Source organism: Aegilops tauschii, chromosome 5 (genome assembly GCF_002575655.3).
Source record: "Aegilops tauschii subsp. strangulata cultivar AL8/78 chromosome 5, Aet v6.0, whole genome shotgun sequence".
Classification (NCBI taxonomy): Eukaryota; Viridiplantae; Streptophyta; class Magnoliopsida; order Poales; family Poaceae; genus Aegilops; species Aegilops tauschii.
The window spans coordinates 78,211,185-78,229,343 of NC_053039.3; the positions used below are offsets into that span (position 1 = coordinate 78,211,185).

The 18,159-nt window shown below is 48.6% G+C and overlaps 1 protein-coding gene across 1 annotated transcript; it reads left to right on the forward strand.

The window, feature by feature from the left end:
* Positions 1–7,549: 7,549 nt before the first annotated feature.
* On the forward strand, positions 7,550–9,441 carry LOC109736645 (protein JINGUBANG). The gene has a single exon (XM_020295859.4). The coding sequence runs from the start codon at positions 7,751–7,753 to the stop codon at positions 9,101–9,103; it is 1,353 nt and encodes a 450-aa protein (XP_020151448.1). The 5' UTR covers positions 7,550–7,750; the 3' UTR covers positions 9,104–9,441.
* Positions 9,442–18,159: the final 8,718 nt, after the last annotated feature.

Genomic DNA, 18,159 nt, shown 5'->3' on the forward strand with positions numbered 1-18,159 from the left:
GTGTAGTAGGTTCTGTCTACCATGTTCCGCACATTGTTTGAACAATCAAAATAAGCTGTCAATGAAAATAAGCTGTCAACTATTTTGAAATGAACAATATAAATTAGCTAATAAGTATGTTTGAAAAACTCACATAGCGGTAGAATTGGAGGCGTATCAACAAGGACCCAAATGTCCATATTGTCTTGCTCGATGTCAGGATCACCAAGATCCATGGTGACAAGCATACCCTCATCAAAACCATACATCTTGCAAAATGCTTCCCAATTTTTGCAACCAAAATGGGTTACGCTCTCAGAATTATACAGATTTACTTCAAAATCTATATCATGATGGGTCCTTAGGTGAATTTTCTTTGTTTCCATACTTTCATGGTCTTCAAAACCCATCCTCTCCAAGACGTAGCGTCTTGCATGGCATGGGATAAGCTAGCAGAATTGTAAAAGATGAAAAGTACACGTTGAAATAGTTGAAGTCGTGCTTAATTACGAAAAAATAACACTTGTCGTCGTTGCGTACCGTTTCAACATCGAAGGTCTCCTCCAGCTTAATACTGAAGCGCCGATCTTCGTCCAGGTGAGGCCTGTCGCACTGACCTCGGTCGTCGTGGCACCAGTCGCACTCCCCCGAGAGACTTTCGTCGTCCGAGTACGACATTTCCTATGTTCATAATTCAAATATTAAACATCTACAATTAAATATATGTACTAAAAAACCTAAGTTAGATCATTATTATTCATCACGGGTTGACTATCAGTTTGTCGAGTCTTTTCTTGAAAACTCTCAGCTCACGTGGTGTATACATTCGACCGTTGGTGATGGTCGCTCCTCCATTTGTCCCCGTGTGCATTACACCAAAATGTCTAGCACACGGGAACAAAGGAGAAGCGAACCCACGACAACAGTCGGGATTCTTCGTCCTCTCATATATATATGGTGGAACTCTCCCTCACTGATTCCTCTCTGACATTTGCAACCGTCGGTGATGGTAGCTCCTCCTTTCGTTCTCGAGTGCATTACACCAAATTGTCTAGCACACGGGAACGAAGGAGAAGCTACCCCCACGACAACAGTCGGGATTCTTCGTCCTCTCATATATGGTGGAGACTCGACAGACTTACAGTCAACCCGAAATATCGTTTAATTATCTTTCTAAAAGAGGATTTGGCTGGTCTCACCTCGATGTCGGAGGGGGCGGTGACGGGGACGACGGCGGGGATGATGGAGGGGCCGGGGGCTCCTAGATTTCTGCAAAAACAAAAACCCTATAAGCTATCAACTAATCATAGTGCTCTCCAATTTTAGCATTCAAAGTAGGAGTAGTTTTCCACTTTGAGCATTCAATAAGCAAAATCAAATCACAAAATAAAGTAGTATTCAAATTAGGATGCATTCAATTATAAGCAAAACTACATCATCTCCATGCGTCCGTACATCGTCGAATATTATCACTAATACACCTCGAATACTATCATACATATAGCATCGCTAGTACAGCTAGAACAGTAGCGCCCGACGGGTATCGGCGCGGGCGGTGGACACCCAAAGGGACGGAACCATCACAGGATCATAGCTCCAGTGAGATCCCTGAAGAACCTGCCAGGTATTGTCGAACCTGCCCTCCAACGCAACCATGTAGCGACGGACGTGCTGGTCCTCCTCGCTGACATGGTGACGTACCACCTCTGCGGTGTCCGGAAGCCTCGGCACCGTCACTGGCCCACGCGAGCGCCACCAAACAAGGATCGGGTCAACGACGGGCTGGTTCCTCACCAACCTACGCCCACCGGAAGGTAGCACCTCCCAAAACCAGCCCGGCGGAGCCCAGTCCCGGACATGGCCCCTCTGATCAAGCCGGCCTCCTCCGCCGAGTCGACGACGAGGATGCGGGATAGGCATCGTCGACGTCGATGCAGGAATAATTGCTTTAACTAAAAAAACAAACTAGTTCTATTAATTTCCTTGCTAAAAATAAACTACTTCTATAGTAAAATAAACTAGTTTTGTTAAATCAACTAGTTCAACTACTAATTAAGCACTTACTATAAATAAAATAAAGTAGTTTTATTAATTAATCAACTAGTTCAACTACTAAGCACTTACTATAAATAAATAAAATAAAGTAGTTCTTACTAAAAATAAACTACTTCTATATATAGTAAAATTTAATAAAATAGTTCTATTAATTAATCAACTAGTTCAACTACTAAGCACTTACTATAAATATATAAAATAAAGTAGTTCTTATTAAAAATAAACTACTTCTATATATAGTAAAATTTAATAAAATAGTTTTATTAAATCAACTAGTTCAACTACTAAGCACTAACCTAAAATCGATAAGTACTAATAATTAATCTCAATAAAAAATTAATACATATATGAAAAAAAACGTATATAAACAAAAAAATTGTATGAGCATTATATTCATACATACATAGCCACATCCATTCATCATATAGCTACCACATACATATATATATATACATTATATATATGAAAAAATGCAATGAAAAATAAATAATACAAATTATATGAAAAAAATAAACAGAGCCGTGGCGTGGCGGCGGCTCACATCGGGCGACGGAGGGCGACGGCGTGGGTGGCGGAGGGCGACGGCGCCCGCGGCGGGCCGGGGGCGGAGGGCGACGGCGCCCGCGGCGGGCCGGGGGCGGAGGGCGACGGTGACGTACGGGCGACGGCTCGGGGCGCGCGGCGGAGGCCGACGGCGACGGCGGCGGGGGGCGGAGGACGACGGCGACGGGCGATGGCGTGGGCTCGGGGGCACGGGCGACGGCGGCGGGGCAGCCTGACGGCATAGATCGAGCTCGCGGCGTCATCGGGCGGGGGCAAACTGGCGATGGAAATCTGAAAATTTCCTAAGTGCTGGCTTATATAGCAAAGGCTTTGGTCCCGGTTCAACGCACAAACCGGGACGAATGCCACCTTTAGTCCCGGTTGGTGGCACCAACCGGGACCAAAGGCCTCTTTTCACCAGCCCAAAGGGCGGGAAGCAGAGGGCTTTGGTCCCGGTTGGTGGCACCAACCGGGACTAAAGGGTGGGCATTGGTTCCGGTTGGTGCCACCAACCGGGACCAAAGGGGAGCATTGGTTCCGGTTGGAGCCACCAACCGGGACTAATGTGCTGGCGCGGTGCGCGGTGGGAAGTTTAGTCCCACCTCGCTAGCTGAGAGAGCTCAGCACCTGTTTATAAGCTGCGTTGCAGCTCAGGTGCTGAGCTCCTCTCTAATATGCAGGCATTACATGCCTACCCTTGTCACTGCCATGTTGGGCCTATTGGGCCTGCATCCTGGCCCATGTGCAGATGGGTTTCTAGTCGTATGCAGGACGTGTGGCCCATTAGGCGGCATTTTTTTATTTTTTCGGTATTTTTTTGTTTTTGAATTATTTATTTTCTTTTGATTTTTGCTTTATTTTTTTATTCTTTTTTGCTTTTAGCTCAGAATAATTATAAACTTTCTGTTACTCCATTAGTTTCCAAATTTGAATAGTTTAAATTTTAATTCTTTACGAAAATACTAGAGGTTTATAAAAGCTTTTTAGTTTATAAAAACATATCAAATGAACTCTGAAAAGGTTGAAAGTTTGCATGGTATCATCATTTCATCCACATAGCATGTTCAAGAAAGTTGAGAGGGTTACGGCAAAAACTGTATGCACTTCGTGTACAAAACGGACAATCTCTTTCAAAGTATCAGGATTTCATACGGAAACTCGTCTGTTACAAAGGGATTTCATTTTTTAAAACTTACTTGAACTCCTGACTTTTTGTGTGTTCAAAATGCACCATTTAAAGCCACATCATCATTTTTCAATCATTTCTGACTTCATTTGTTATTTTTCATGCATTTACTAATGATTTTGAGCTATAAGACCCTAAAATTGAAAAGCATTTCAAATGAACTCTGAAAAGATTGAAAGTTTGCATGGTATAATCATTTCATCCACATAGCATGTGCAAGAAAGTTGAGAAGGTTACGGCAAAAACTGGATGCACTTCGTGTACAAAACGGATAATCTCTTTCAAAGTATCAGGATTTCATACGGAAACTCGTCTGTTACAAAGGGATTTCATTTTTTAAAACTTATTTGAACTCCTGACTTTTTGTGTGTTCAAAATGCACCATTCAAAGCCACATCATCATTTTTCAATCCTTTCTGACTTCATTTGTTATTTTTCATGCATTTACTAATTATTTTGAGCTATAAGACCCTAAAATTGAAAAGCATTTCAAATGAACTCTGAAAAGGTTGAAAGTTGGCATGGTATCATCATTTCATCGACATAGCATGTGCAAGAAAGTTGAGAGGGTTACGGCAAAAACTGGATGCACTTCGTGTACAAAACGGACAATCTCTTTCAAAGTATCAGGATTTCATCCGGAAACTCGTCTGTTACAAAGGGATTTCATTTTTTAAAACTTATTTGAACTCCTGACTTTTTGTGTGTTCAAAATGCACCATTCAAAGCCACATCATCATTTTTCAATCCTTTCTGACTTCATTTGTTATTTTTCATGCATGTACTAATTATTTTGAGCTATAGGACCCTAAAATTATTTTGAGCTATTTTTCATTCGTGTACAAACACTTTAGTCCCGGTTTGTGGCACAAACCGGGACTAATGGTCATGGGCCAGGGGCGAGGCGCATTGGTCCCGGTTCGTGCCTTGAACCGGGACCAAAAGGTCCAGACGAACCGGGACCAGTGGCCCGGCCGGCCCCCTGGGCTCACGAACCGGGACTAATACACCCCATGGGTCCCGGTTCGTGCGGAACCGGGAGTAATGGGCTGGCCAGGCCCGAACGAAAGCCCTGTTTTCTACTAGTGCATCGTTTACAAGTAAAGGGATAACCTCATCAGGAGCATTATCCATACAAACACTCGGAGAAGAAAACCTAGATAACTTTGCCAGTTCATGAGCTACTCGATTACGCTCTCTATTACAATGATCATAAGTGGCATGGGAAAAATCTAATGACATGAAATAACAACAATCTATAATTGATGAAGCGACTGAAGGAGAACACCCTTGGCTCAACGCATTCCCCACCTCCATGCTATCCGAATTCACTTCAATCTTACTGCATCCGACGGTATTAGCAATATTCAAACCAAACCTCACTGCAATTGCTTCTGCTGTGAACGAGTCAAAGCAAAGGCCTATCTTTTCATTAGCAGCCGCTATAAATTTTCCCCTATGATCCCAGATAACTGCTCCAAATGTTGTTGTGAGTGTGTCACTATCAAATCCCATGTCAACATTTAATTTCACGTAACCATACTTCGGTTTCAGCCAAGCATCTGACCGGGCGTGTCTACTAAGTCTCTCACTGATATATTGATTTGAGATGCGCTTTGAGTTTCTACACACATGGACGAAGTTGATCCTCGCATATTTCGGTACGTTGTGTTGTAGCCATGCAAAAAAGAAAAAAGAAAAAACAACGTCGTGTTGTACTCCGGTTGTAGCAGCAAAGCTAGCCAGGCCTGGGAAAGGAAAGATATGCGATCGACGTTGTCCCGGTCGTTATCCACTCGATCGACCGTTGTCGTCCGCTCGAAACATGCGATCCGGGTAGATAGCCTCGCCTCCAAGGTGAAAGAAGTACCCTTGGCTCGACACGGCGCGCATGCCGCCGGTGGAAGTTTGTATAACCGTCCAACCCATCGGCCGACTGACCGCGGCCGCACGGCACGGCCGGGGTTCGCCGGATCGGTCGACGAGCCGGAAGAAAAAGCCCCGCGCCCGAGACCTTGAAGCCGAAAACTGGTGAGACACCGACGGATGGGCGCGCGCGCTCGTGGTTCGCCGGCCCGTCACGTCAGGCGCGGTCGCTGTCGCCGCGGCGCCCGCGGCCGGTCCCCCGGCGACGTGTCGCCTCTCCGAGCGGCGCGCGCGATCTCCTGTTGGTTGGGATCTGTTGGTTGTGTGGTGGGTCGATCGATCGACCCGTCGTCGTTTCGCATCGGCGGAGTCGCGTATCCATCCATCCAGTGCGCGCCCAGTGGCGGGCCTAGGCGGGCTACATTCGCTTTGCGTGCAGCAACAGTGTGCGCGGTCCGTCTGATCTGAGATGATGGTGGGCTGATGGCCATGGCGAGCGAGCGAGCGAGCGAATCTACTTTTGCTGGGCGTGGCACATGGCACATGGCGATGGAGGTTCGGTGTGCTGCTGCCGGGGCACGTGGCGCCGGGCCAGCGGTTCATAGATCACAAAGCTCGGAAAGGAGATATTTGGAGCAGAAAAGTGCCGGGACGGAGCAGCCGCCTGGTCGGGTTGCATCAACCAACACTACGTAGGTATGGCCACCCACCGCGCGTGCTGCTTTGTGGCGGCAGTGCGGCACTAGCTATGTATTGCATGCATTCACGTGGACCCTTGTTGCACGTACGTACGGGTGCATGTGCATGATAAAGCTTCTCAAAGAAGAAGAAAAGCTTCTAGAAGCTGTCAAACTAACTCGGGTGACATGCATGCATGAGTTTTCATATGATGTACACAAATCATGCTTCATTGATCTCATTGGAGTCCCGCTTTGTACTAGTAATTACACTCGTAGGTGACATCACGAGTACGTACACGTACGTACCCTAATCCAAAATCAACCGGTGATGGTCACTTGGTCGCGCGTGACTTTCACCACATTGTCGCGATCCTTCCGCGCCATTTTTTCTCACGGATAGACCGTCACATGTTTTCTGTTTTTCAACCCGGTAATAACTCATCAACGCACGCACCAGCTGCTAACCTAGCGTCTCTGTCGTCCAGGTCGACACGTCAGGTCGATTCCACACCACACCGGCTGGGAAGGATCGAGTTAACACGCCCCAAAGCAGCCGAATCAACATGGACCAAGTTCATTTAACGTAGTATAGCTTTCACGTGTGATCCGAGACTTTGTCAAAGGGCAAAGTACTGCGTCTATAATTAGCGTCTGAGATTAGTATATTAGACCCGGCCTGTCGTGTGGCTGTGGTTGCAGGTCAAGTCAAATGAGCGCGGCGTACTTGTCACCTAGCTCGGCGGCAGCGGCAGCTGCGTTGCTACCGATACGATTTCCTTGCAACCTGGAGATTTCGCTGCCAAATCGTCGATCTTTTTCCGTCTACTCCTAGCGATTTGGGTTTGACTTTTGCTTGAGTACTCAACGTATCCACACACTATGCAGCAGTCTAAGCTTAATAATAGCGTGGCATCCCAACTTTTTACACGAGAACTGCATTCAAATCCTGACGCCAAGTTGACATTTCCCGCCGTACGATCGATCGTGTGGCTCAGTGCGATTCGCGGGGACACCACACCACCATCAACACCAACACTGCACCACTCACCCAACCTGCGCCGCTATGCAAATCATTGTACCGCACCCCCTCCGCAGCCCGCCGCGTGTCCCGCCCGGCCCATCGGACCACGTGCTCCCCGCAAAGGCCCAAGCAACCTCGGCCGTCCACCTGGCGCGACCGCCACCCCGCCGGCTCGCCTGCCGCTATATATACCCCGCGCACCAGCGCCATCCCAGCTGAAAATCTTTCTTCTTCGCCGAACCGCCAAAGCGTCACTCTCGACATCCCACCTCGGTTCCTTCTCCCTTCCCTCCTCGGTTTCTCACCGGGTAATTTTGGCAGCCGGTTCGATCGCTCCAAGGTCGCAGAGACTCGATACTTGGTTGAACGGTCGGCGGCTGGTGTTGCGTTTGTGTGTGGTGTACGATTCTTCGTTGTGCCATGAGGAACCACAAGAAGTTGCTGCAGCTCCTGCGGCCGGACCCGGCGGTGGCGGCGGCCAGCGACGACGTGTGCTCCCCGCTGCCTTCGCCCACGACCAGCGGGAGCGCGAGCACGTCGGCCACGGCGTCCCCGTCGCCGTACGTCGCGTCGCCGTGGGTCAACCTCCCGGGGCTCGGCGCCGGGGCGGCGCTGACGGCCGGCGCGGCGGACGAGACGGGGCTCCTTGGCTCGTTCGTCAAGGAGGACGGGCACGTGTACTCTCTCGCCGCCGCCGGGGACCTGCTCTACACCGGCACGGACTCCAAGAACGTCCGGGTGTGGAGGGACCGGCGCGAGTTCGCCGGGTTCCAGTGCGGCAGCGGGCTCGTCAAGGCCATCGTCGTCGCCGGGGACGGGAGGATATACACCGGCCACCAGGACGGCAAGATCCGCGTGTGGCGCGCGTCCGCGGAGGACCCCGCCGTGCACAAGCGCGTCGGCTCGCTCCCGAAGCTCGGGGACTTTCTCAGGAGCTCCGTCAGGCCGTCGCACTACATCGAGACGCGGCGCCGGCATAGTTCTGTGTGGCTGCGGCACTTCGACGCTGTCTCGTGCCTCAGCCTGGACGCCGACGCCGGGCTGCTCTACTCCGGGTCGTGGGACAGGACCTTCAAGGTGTGGCGCGTGTCCGACTCGCGGTGCCTCGAGTCGGTGCGCGCCCACGACGACGCCGTCAACACGGTGGCCGCTGCTGGGTTCGACGCGCTGGCGTTCACCGGTTCCGCGGACGGCACGGTCAAGGTGTGGCGGCGGGAGGACGGGAAGGGCGGCGCCACGAGGCACGTCATGGAGCGGGTGCTGCGCAAGGGCGAGAGCGCGGTGACCGCCATCGCCGTTGCGGCGGAGGCGCGCGTGGTGTACGTGGCCTCGTCGGACGGGGCCGTGACGCACTGGCAGTGGCGGCGCGGAGCCGACCGGGAGAGCGCGCCGAGGAACGGCGGGGCGCTCCGCGGGCATAAGATGGCCGTGCTGTCCCTCGCGGTGGCCGGGCGCGTCGTCGTGAGCGGCTCGGCCGACCGGACCATCTACGTGTGGCGGCGCGGCGAGGGCGCCGACCACTCCCGCCTCGCCGTTCTGAGCGGGCACACGGGGCCGGTCAAGTGCGTGGCCATGGACGAGGAGGAGTCCGTCGACGCGGACGGCCACCGGCGGTGGGTGGTGTACAGCGGCAGCCTGGACGGGTCGGTGAAGGTGTGGCGCGTGTCCGACGCGCCGGGCGCGATGACGACGCGGACGCCGGCGCACGCGTGGAAGGGCACGCCGTCGCCGCTGGGCGCGTGGACGCCGTACCGGGCGCCGGAGCGGAGCTGAAGCGCCGGTTGTTGCGCGTGCAATGTAGAGCACGCACGTGTAAACCGTGTGGCCGCGCGAGAGCCTAGGCTGTAGATACGCGTACGTGCATCGTAGAATCATGCATACACCGTATGTTGGTACGTATACGGTGTTGCGTATGCTGATTTGTTATTTGTTTATTTGTTTGTTTGTCCATTTTGGTGTCCCCTGAAATGGACGGCTGGGATGTTGACGGATGAGTACTGTGTGGTGGTGATTTGGTCGGTGGTCCGACCGGCCGGTGGGGCCGAGGGGTCGGTGAGACTGAGAGGTCGATTTGTACACTCTCGATTAAGCAAACGAATTGGTTCTTTCTAGTTGGGACTTTTGGAGATGTGAACGGCGTTTTTCGTGCGGTTCGTTTCGTGTTTGAATTGCAAGACAAGCTGTTCAAATTAGGTCCGTTTATAAAGGCTTTGCTTGTGCGGGAAGGGAAAATTAAAGAAGGAAGATGTGGGTTCGCTTTGGATCATTTCTTTGCCGCGGACGGCAGGCCTACCACCGCCGTAGAAAACGGTGCCTGTAAATATAACTTTCAAATGTAAAGACAGCGACGCCTTCGATTCAGACGAACGAATTAATTCCCGGTTGCTTCCTGGAAAGCATCAAGGAAGATATCTGTCATAGTAGTTAGCCGGCCGGGTGCACGTACTTTTCGTGGCCTGGATCGTAAAAAGGAAGGTCGTGTTCATTTGTCAGCCGTGACATGCAACGAAGTGCCGCCACCAGTAGATGAGCGTGTGACGCCGAAACTGACAAAGCAGATGCTGCTATCGTTGGTGCCTCCGTCGTGGTGGAAGAGGGGGCCGATCTAAATGAGTACCGTACGTGCGAGGCAACGCAGGCCGGCCGGAGGAGGCGCGTGCGGCTGGCGTGCACCGGCTAAGTGATCCGCGCAGCCTTACACATTCTTGCCAAATTCTACCTTTTCTTTTATACCGTCTGAGCTTGTCGTTTACTATTGTTTTTCTTTGCGGAATTGTCGTCTATACTATCTAGGCCGTTCCTTCGATTGAGCATTTTCTTTTCTTTTAGCAAAACGGGTTTCCCCCGATTTCCATTAGTTGTAGTTTCAATACACGAAAATGCTAAATGGAAGACAAGGTACGTGGAGCTTCTTTACAAAAATTACGTTTTGAAGTTTCAAAAATTCGATTTTTTTTCACAATATGGATGTATAATACATGTTTATAAATTTTGAAGTTGATATAAATTATAAAAGACAGCTATAGTAAAAAGCAAAAACCATGATTCTGAAAATGGTGAACAATATACACACCATTCACTATTATAAAATGCACGGATTTGTCTTTTTTGTGTGCTACCTCTCAACATAATGTATTTCATCGTCGGACTGTAACAGTTGTAAAAATACATCCGTATGAACGTGTAGAATGTTTTTCAGAATTTTATGAAACTTTAAAAATATGATATTTTTTTTCAGAAGACGAGCTCCGTGAAGCTCATCCTCCGGAATGCCCCACTCTTTGATACAGCCAAAGTAAACCTACTTATCACATAAATCATTCTAGCAAAAACTACGGAAAGCCTTTGGAGAGTGAGGACGCAACCCCTCTCCAGCCACACCAAAAGAAAATGAGAAACACGACTAGACCAAAGATAAAATCGCTCTAAAAAAACAACAAGATGCAGATCCTCATTTTTTGGCAGCAGCTCGGATGGCATCAAGATAGGATCCCTACAGAATCTTCCTGTTCTTCAGCCACCTGTAATCTTAAGAACTCCGGGGCACCAACCTCTAGCTGCGTTGAAAACTTCACTTGGAACTTGTTCGAGCAGCTTTACCCCTCATGTCAGTTCCCTTTGTCTTTTCTGATTTTTCTGCAATATAGACAAAGAGTTAAGCAAAACACATGATCTATGCAGAATCATAGAAGGATCTAGAATCCTCTTACGTTCAAAGCAAATTTCATTTCTGCAATTTCAGATAGACCATATCACTGCTGATATGCCAACTGAAAGACAGGGCCTTGGACACTTCACCATCAAGACGTACGTATCCAGACCTAGTTAAATAATAGTTCATTATTCTAAGACAAAGTTAAATAATACTAGTTCACTAGAAGTAGCATATGGGGTCGAGGATTAGTAGTGTACCGCTCGATCACCACCTATGTTAATTGTCAGGAGCCAGGAACAAGCATGCCACATGACGATCCTAACCTATTAGTACTTCTTTTTAAAAATAAGGATAACCCCCGTCTCTCATCAAGTGATGCACGAAGCCTAATATTTGTACTGGTAGTATATATTGACATGCGCTAAGATGGCGCATTAGAGCAAGTATAATGGCAGATTTATAGTCCGCTTACATTTTTTCCTTGTCTATGTGAAGGAGAAAGAGATGAAACAATAAACGGAGTCGGCTCTTAAGGAAAAGCCTTGCATATACATTACCTTCAAGGCAAATACAATAGATGTGAAGACGGAAAAAGAGAAAAGGTAGAGAGAAAAAATACAAATTATAATTGTGAGTAACTATAGATGTCAAGTATAGATGACATATAGCCAGGCTACACTATTAGTCATTCTCTTAGTAACTACGATTGTTGTGGTGCCAAACAAATCTAAGTATCACCCGCAAAAACAAAAAACAAATCTAAGTATCGACTGAATAACATGATATGATCAAGGACAAGTACTAGTATTAGCTCATGCTGAACACAGTTACGTGGCATCTTTTATTTGACAACTGCAAAGATTGATCTAGTCACCTAATAGGGATTTTGTTGACATATTTTCTCGGTGCTACGCCAATGAAGATCTTATCGGCAGCAACGCAGCTGCCTAGCATAGGTGACAGAGATGCGCGCGAGGCTGCTGGTTCTCGCGTGGAATAAATGGACTTGAAAAACGGAAAAGCACGTGAGGGTTCTATATGCCCGAGAGAAAATGGCGCCGATGGATGGCGACGATTCAGGAATTCAGAGCTGGGATTCCCACGAGTTTAACCAATCAACCGGTCATGAACAACAGTGTGTATGTATACAGATTGAGCTAATATACACGTACTGATGTACCGGATGTATACATTGGATATAAATATTGTGACCCTCCTTTTTTTTAATTCTATGAAGCATGTAGGCAGCAATGGCCTGCATACATACATGGAGCCAGCAGCTAGGCTGTTGTAGGTACCAAGTCCGTCCCGGCCCCTTATCTCGTTTTTCTCTCCTCCCTGCTCCCTGGCGGCTGGAACCCTAGCCGCCGCCAGGAGAGGCCATCTTTCAGTGCCGTCCTCCGGTGGCTCCCCTCCGTCAGCGACCTTGGTCGTCGGTTGTAAGGGGGGTCGCCGGATTCACGCGCATGAATCGTTTTTATTCCCGTGTAGTCTAGGTTTTTAGGTTGTTCATCACCTTCGCTTCGGCGGCGGCGATGACAGCGTTGAATAAAAATTCTTCGGATTCTTTCCTGACGAGGACATAAGTCCTGTGATTGGGGATGGATTTGAAAACTAGCCTGTTCAATTAAGGATGGCGTGACGGTGGCGGCATCCTCGTGGTAGACCTGTGTCCTCGGGTTCCGCCGTTGCGATGGCGTTTGCTCCAGCGTCGGCGTGCAGTTTGGAAGGTAGTCGAGGAGCGGATGCAGATTGTGGTCTGCATCGACGATATCTGGAAGACGGAACGTGTGCTGGGTTCGTGGTTCGTGGATGGCAGATATGGTTTTCTCCTTCGGCGTCTTAGTCGTGGTGGGGTGCCAGATCTGGAGTTCGATGGCGTGTCCGGGGTGTTGCCCCGGTCTGATTCGTTCAACGGCAATGGCTTTACTTTTGGTGAGCCACCTAGAAGATCCGCAAAGCTGTATATCAGCGATGGAGCCGCGTCGAACTCGGGTGAGGAGGCGATCCGTCATTCTTTTTTTCCGTGGCTGCTGTGGTGGTGCCGGAGGCAGGTGACGGGAGTTGGTGTCAAGCTCAGAGATGTTCTGCTATCTTTTTAGTTTTGTCATGTCGATTCTTACGTGATTTGTATTTTGTTCTTTATGATATGAATGAGACACATATTACCATGAAAAAAAGGTCCATCCCGGCACTAGAGCTTGGCAGTTACGGCTTGGAGAGGCGTGATTAGCAGCCAAGAAGGGACTTTGTGCAGGGTAATACGCCCGTGGAAAGAAGGCTCCTTGGAGCTACCAGTAGCGTGGCTATACAAGCAACACGGTGGGCGACCATACAATGAAAAAATAGCGTGCTACAGCAAAATAGCGGCGACCTCAAAATATGCTATTAGCGTGCTATTAGCGAGACGTTGTACACCGATATATTTAGCGAGGCAATTTTTAATACGCTATAGCGTGTTAGTGACGCTATAGCGCACTATTTTTTTTCAATGCCATACATACGTACAACTGGGTAATGCAACGCAGCACCTGTAGGTTGCTGCCCTTCCACATTTTCTGCATGTCGGATCTCCTCCCTTTTTTCGTGAATATGCCTTGTGGCATATTATTTCATTGATAGAGAGACACTCGAATACATGAGTTTGGCAGTCCACGACTACGTGCACGCTAGGGCATAGTAGCGGGTGCCGATGAGCAGAAGAAAAGGGTTGTTCAGACCAAGGGTACAAAGACTAAGGGCCTGTTCGAATTCCCTCCCCTCCACAACTCCGTTCCCGGAGCTGGAGGAGCGGCAGTTCAAAACCACGGAGTGGGGAAGGAGGTGCTCCACAGATTCTCTGATTTCACGGAGTGGGAGGATTACCGAACAACCCCTAAGTTGAGGGAATGATGCTAGCTAGTCCACAGGTACCCACCATCACCCATCGGCGTGCCTCCTCTTTGATAGACCTAACCAGGAGCGAGGCCGAGGGTTGCTCGTTGTCGAAGATGCAAGCAATCCGATGCTTCCAGATTGCCCAAGCAGTGAGGGTTACAAGGGAACCGAGGCCTTTCTGCAGGGATGCTGGGGAGGCCTCCATCGTGGATGAGCTCCAGTTGAAGGAGTCTACCGTGCCATCAGGCGCGCCACCGTGATGCGGCTGTTGGAAATATGCCCTAGAGGCAATAATAAATAGGTTATTATTATATTTCCTTGTTCATGATAATCGTTTATTATCCATGCTAGAATTGTATTGATAGGAAACTCAGATACATGTGTGGATACATAGACAACACCATGTCCCTAGTAAGCCTCTAGTTGACTAGCTCGTTGATCAATAGATGGTTACGGTTTCCTGACCATGGACATTGGATGTCGTTGATAACGGGATCACATCATTAGGAGAATGATGTGATGGACGAGACCCAATCCTAAGCCTAGCACAAGATCGTGTAGTTCGTTTGCTCAGAGCTTTTCTAATGTCAAGTATCAGTTCCTTAGACCATGAGATTGTGCAACTCCCGGATACCGTAGGAATGCTTTGGGTGTACCAAACGTCACAACGTAACTGGGTGGCTATAAAGGTGCACTACAGGTATCTCCGAAAGTGTCTGTTGGGTTGGCATGAATCGAGACTGGGATTTGTCACTCCGTGTAAACGGAGAGGTATCTCTGGGCCCACTCGGTAGGACATCATCATAATGTGCACAATGTGACCAAGGAGTTGATCACGGGATGATGTGAGTTACGGAACGAGTAAAGAGACTTGCCGGTAACGAGATTGAACAAGGTATCGGGATACCGACGATCGAATCTCGGGCAAGTACCATACCGATTGACAAAGGGAATTGGGTACGGGATTGATTGAATCCTCGACATCGTGGTTCATCCGATGAGATCATCGAGGAGCATGTGGGAGCCAACATGGGTATCCAGATCCCGCTGTTGGTTATTGACCGGAGAGTCGTCTCGGTCATGTCTGCATGTCTCCCGAACCCGTAGGGTCTACACACTTAAGGTTCAGTGACGCTAGGGTTATAGAGATATTAGTATGCGGTAACCCGAAAGTTGTTCGGAGTCCCGGATGAGATCCCGGACGTCACGAGGAGTTTCGGAATGGTCCGGAGGTAAAGATTTATATATGGGAAGTCTTATTTTGGTCGCCGGAAAAGTTTCGCACTTTATCGGTATTGTACCGGGAGTGCCGAAAGGGGGTCCGGGGGTCCACCAAGGGGGTCCACCAGCCCCGGGGGGCCACATGGGCTGTAGGGGGTGCGCCTTGGCCTATATGGGCCAAGGGCACCAGCCCCAAGAGGCCCATGCGCCAAGAGATAAGGAAAAGGGAGAGTCCTAAAGGGGGAAGGCACCTCCGAGGTGCCTTGGGGGGGAAGGACTCCTCCCTGGCCGCACCCTTCCTTGGAGGAAGGGCCAAGGCTACGCCCCCTCTCCCTTGACCCTATATATAGTGGGGGGAAGGGAGGGCAGCAATACCTAAGCCCTGGTGCCTCCCTCTCCCTCCCGTGACACACCTCCCTCCTCCCGCAGCGCTTGGCGAAGCCCTGTTGGAATCCCGCTACTTCCACCACCACGCCGTCGTGCTGCTGGATCTCCATCAACCTCTCCTCCCCCCTTGCTGGATCAAGAAGGAGGAGACGTCGCTGCTCCGTACGTGTGTTGAACGCGGAGGTGCCGTCCGTTCGGCGCTAGGATCATCAGTGATTTGGATCACGACGAGTACGACTCCATCAACCCCGTTCTCTTGAACGCTTCCGCTCGCGATCTACAAGGGTATGTAGATGCACTCCTTCCCTCTCTTTGCTAGTAAACTCCATAGATTGATCTTGGTGATGCGTAGAAAATTTTGAATTTCTACTACGTTCCCCAACAGTGGCATCATGAGCTAGGTCTATGCGTAGTTTCTATGCACGAGTAGAACACAAAGTAGTTGTGGGCGTCGATTTTGCCAATTCTTCTTGCCGCTACTAGTCTTATCTTGTTTCGGCGGCATTGTGGGATGAAGCGGCCCGGACCGACCTTACACGTACGCTTACGTGAGACTGGTTCCACCGACTGACATGCACTAGTTGCATAAGGTGGCTAGCGGGTGTCTGTCTCTCCCACTTTAGTCGGAACGGATTCGATGAAAAGGGTCCTTATGAAGGGTAAATAGAAATTGGCATATCACGTTCTGGTTTTACGTAGGTAAGAAACGTTCTTGATAGAAACCTATACAAGCCACGTAAAAACTTGCAACAACAATTAGAGGACGTCTAACTTGTTTTTGCAGCATGTGCTATGTGATGTGATATGGCCAGAAGATGTGATGAATGATATATGTGATGTATGAGATTGATCATATTCTTGTAATAGGAATCACGACTTGCATGTCGATGAGTATGACAACCGGCAGGAGCCATAGGAGTTGTCTTTATTTTTTGTATGACCTGCGTGTCATTGAATAACGCCATGTAAATTACTTTACTTTATTGCTAAGCGCGTTAGCCATAGAAGTAGAAGTAATCGTTGGCGTGACAACTTCATGAAGACACAATGATGGAGATCATGATGATGGAGATCATGGTGTCATGCCGGTGACAAAGATGATCATGGTGCCCCGAAGATGGAGATCAAAGGAGCAAAATGATATTGGCCATATCATGTCACTATTTGATTGCATGTGATGTTTATCATGTTATGCATCTTATTTGCTTAGAACGACGGTAGTAAGTAAGATGATCCCTCACTAAAATTTCGAGAGACGTGTTCCCCCTAACTGTGCACCGTTGCGAAGGTTCGTTGTTTCGAAGCACCACGTGATGATCGGGTGTGATAGATTCTAACGTTCGAATACAACGGGTGTTGACGAGCCTAGCATGTACAGACATGGCCTCGGAACACATGCGAAACACTTAGGTTGACTTGACGAGCCTAGCATGTACAGACATGGCCTCGGAACACAAGAGACCGAAAGGTCGAACATGAGTTGTATAGTAGATACGATCAACATGGAGATGTTCACCGATGATGACTAGTCCGTCTCACGTGATGATCGGACACGGCCTAGTTTGACTCGGATCATGTATCACTTAGATGACTAGAGGGATGTCTATCTGAGTGGGAGTTCATTAAATAATCAGATGAACTTCATTATCATGAACATAGTCAAAAGGTCTTTTGCAAATTATGTCATGCGCTTTAGTTCTACTGTTTAAGATATGTTCCTAGAGAAAATTTAGTTGAAAGTTGGTAGTAGCAATTATGCGGACTGGGTCCGTAAACTGAGGATTGTCCTCATTGCTGCACAGAAGGCTTATGTCCTTAATGCACCGCTCGGTGTGCTGAACCTCAGCGTCGTCTGTAGATGTTGCGGAACATCTGACATACACGTTTTGATAACTACGTGATAGTTCAGTGCGTAATGCTAACGGTTTAGAATTGTGGCACCAAAGACGGTTTTGAAACGTCGCAGAACATATGAGATGTTCCGAAGACTGAAATTGGGATTTCAGACTAGTGCCCACGTCAAGAGGTATGAGACCTCTAACAAGTTTCTTAAACCTGCAAACTAAGGGAGAAAAGCTTAATCGTTGAGCATGTGCTCAGATTGTCTGAGTACTACAATCACTTGAATCGAGTGGGAGTTAATCTTCCAGATGAGATAGTGATGGTTCTCCATAATCACTGCCACCAAGCTATTAAGAGCTTCGTGATGAACTATAAATATCAAGGATAGATGATGATCCTTGAGCAACTCGCGATGTTTGACACCGCGGAAGTAGAAATAAAGAAGGAGTATCAATTGTTGATGGTTAGTAAAACCACTAGTTTCTAGAAGGGCAAGGGCAAAAGGGATACTTCATGAAACAGCAAATCATTTGCTGCTCTAGTGAAGAATCCCAAGGTTGAACCCAAACCCGAGACTAAGTGCTTCTGTAATGAGGGGAACGGTCACTGAAGCGGAACTACCTTAGATACTTGGTAGATGAGAAGGCAGGCAAGGTCGACAGAAGTATATTGGATATACATTATATGAATGTGTACTTTACTAGTACTCCTAGCAGCACCAGGGTATTAGATACCAGTTTGGTTGCTAAGTGTTAGTAACACGAAATAAAAGCTGCAGAATAAACGGAGACTAGCTAAAGGTGAGATGACGATATGTGTTGGAAGTGTTTCCAAGGTTGATGTGATC

What these genes read in the sequence shown, in the direction of transcription:
- LOC109736645 (XM_020295859.4), top strand. Translation starts at nt 7,751, where the DNA reads ATGAGGAACCACAAGAAGTTGCTGCAGCTCCTGCGGCCGGACCCGGCG.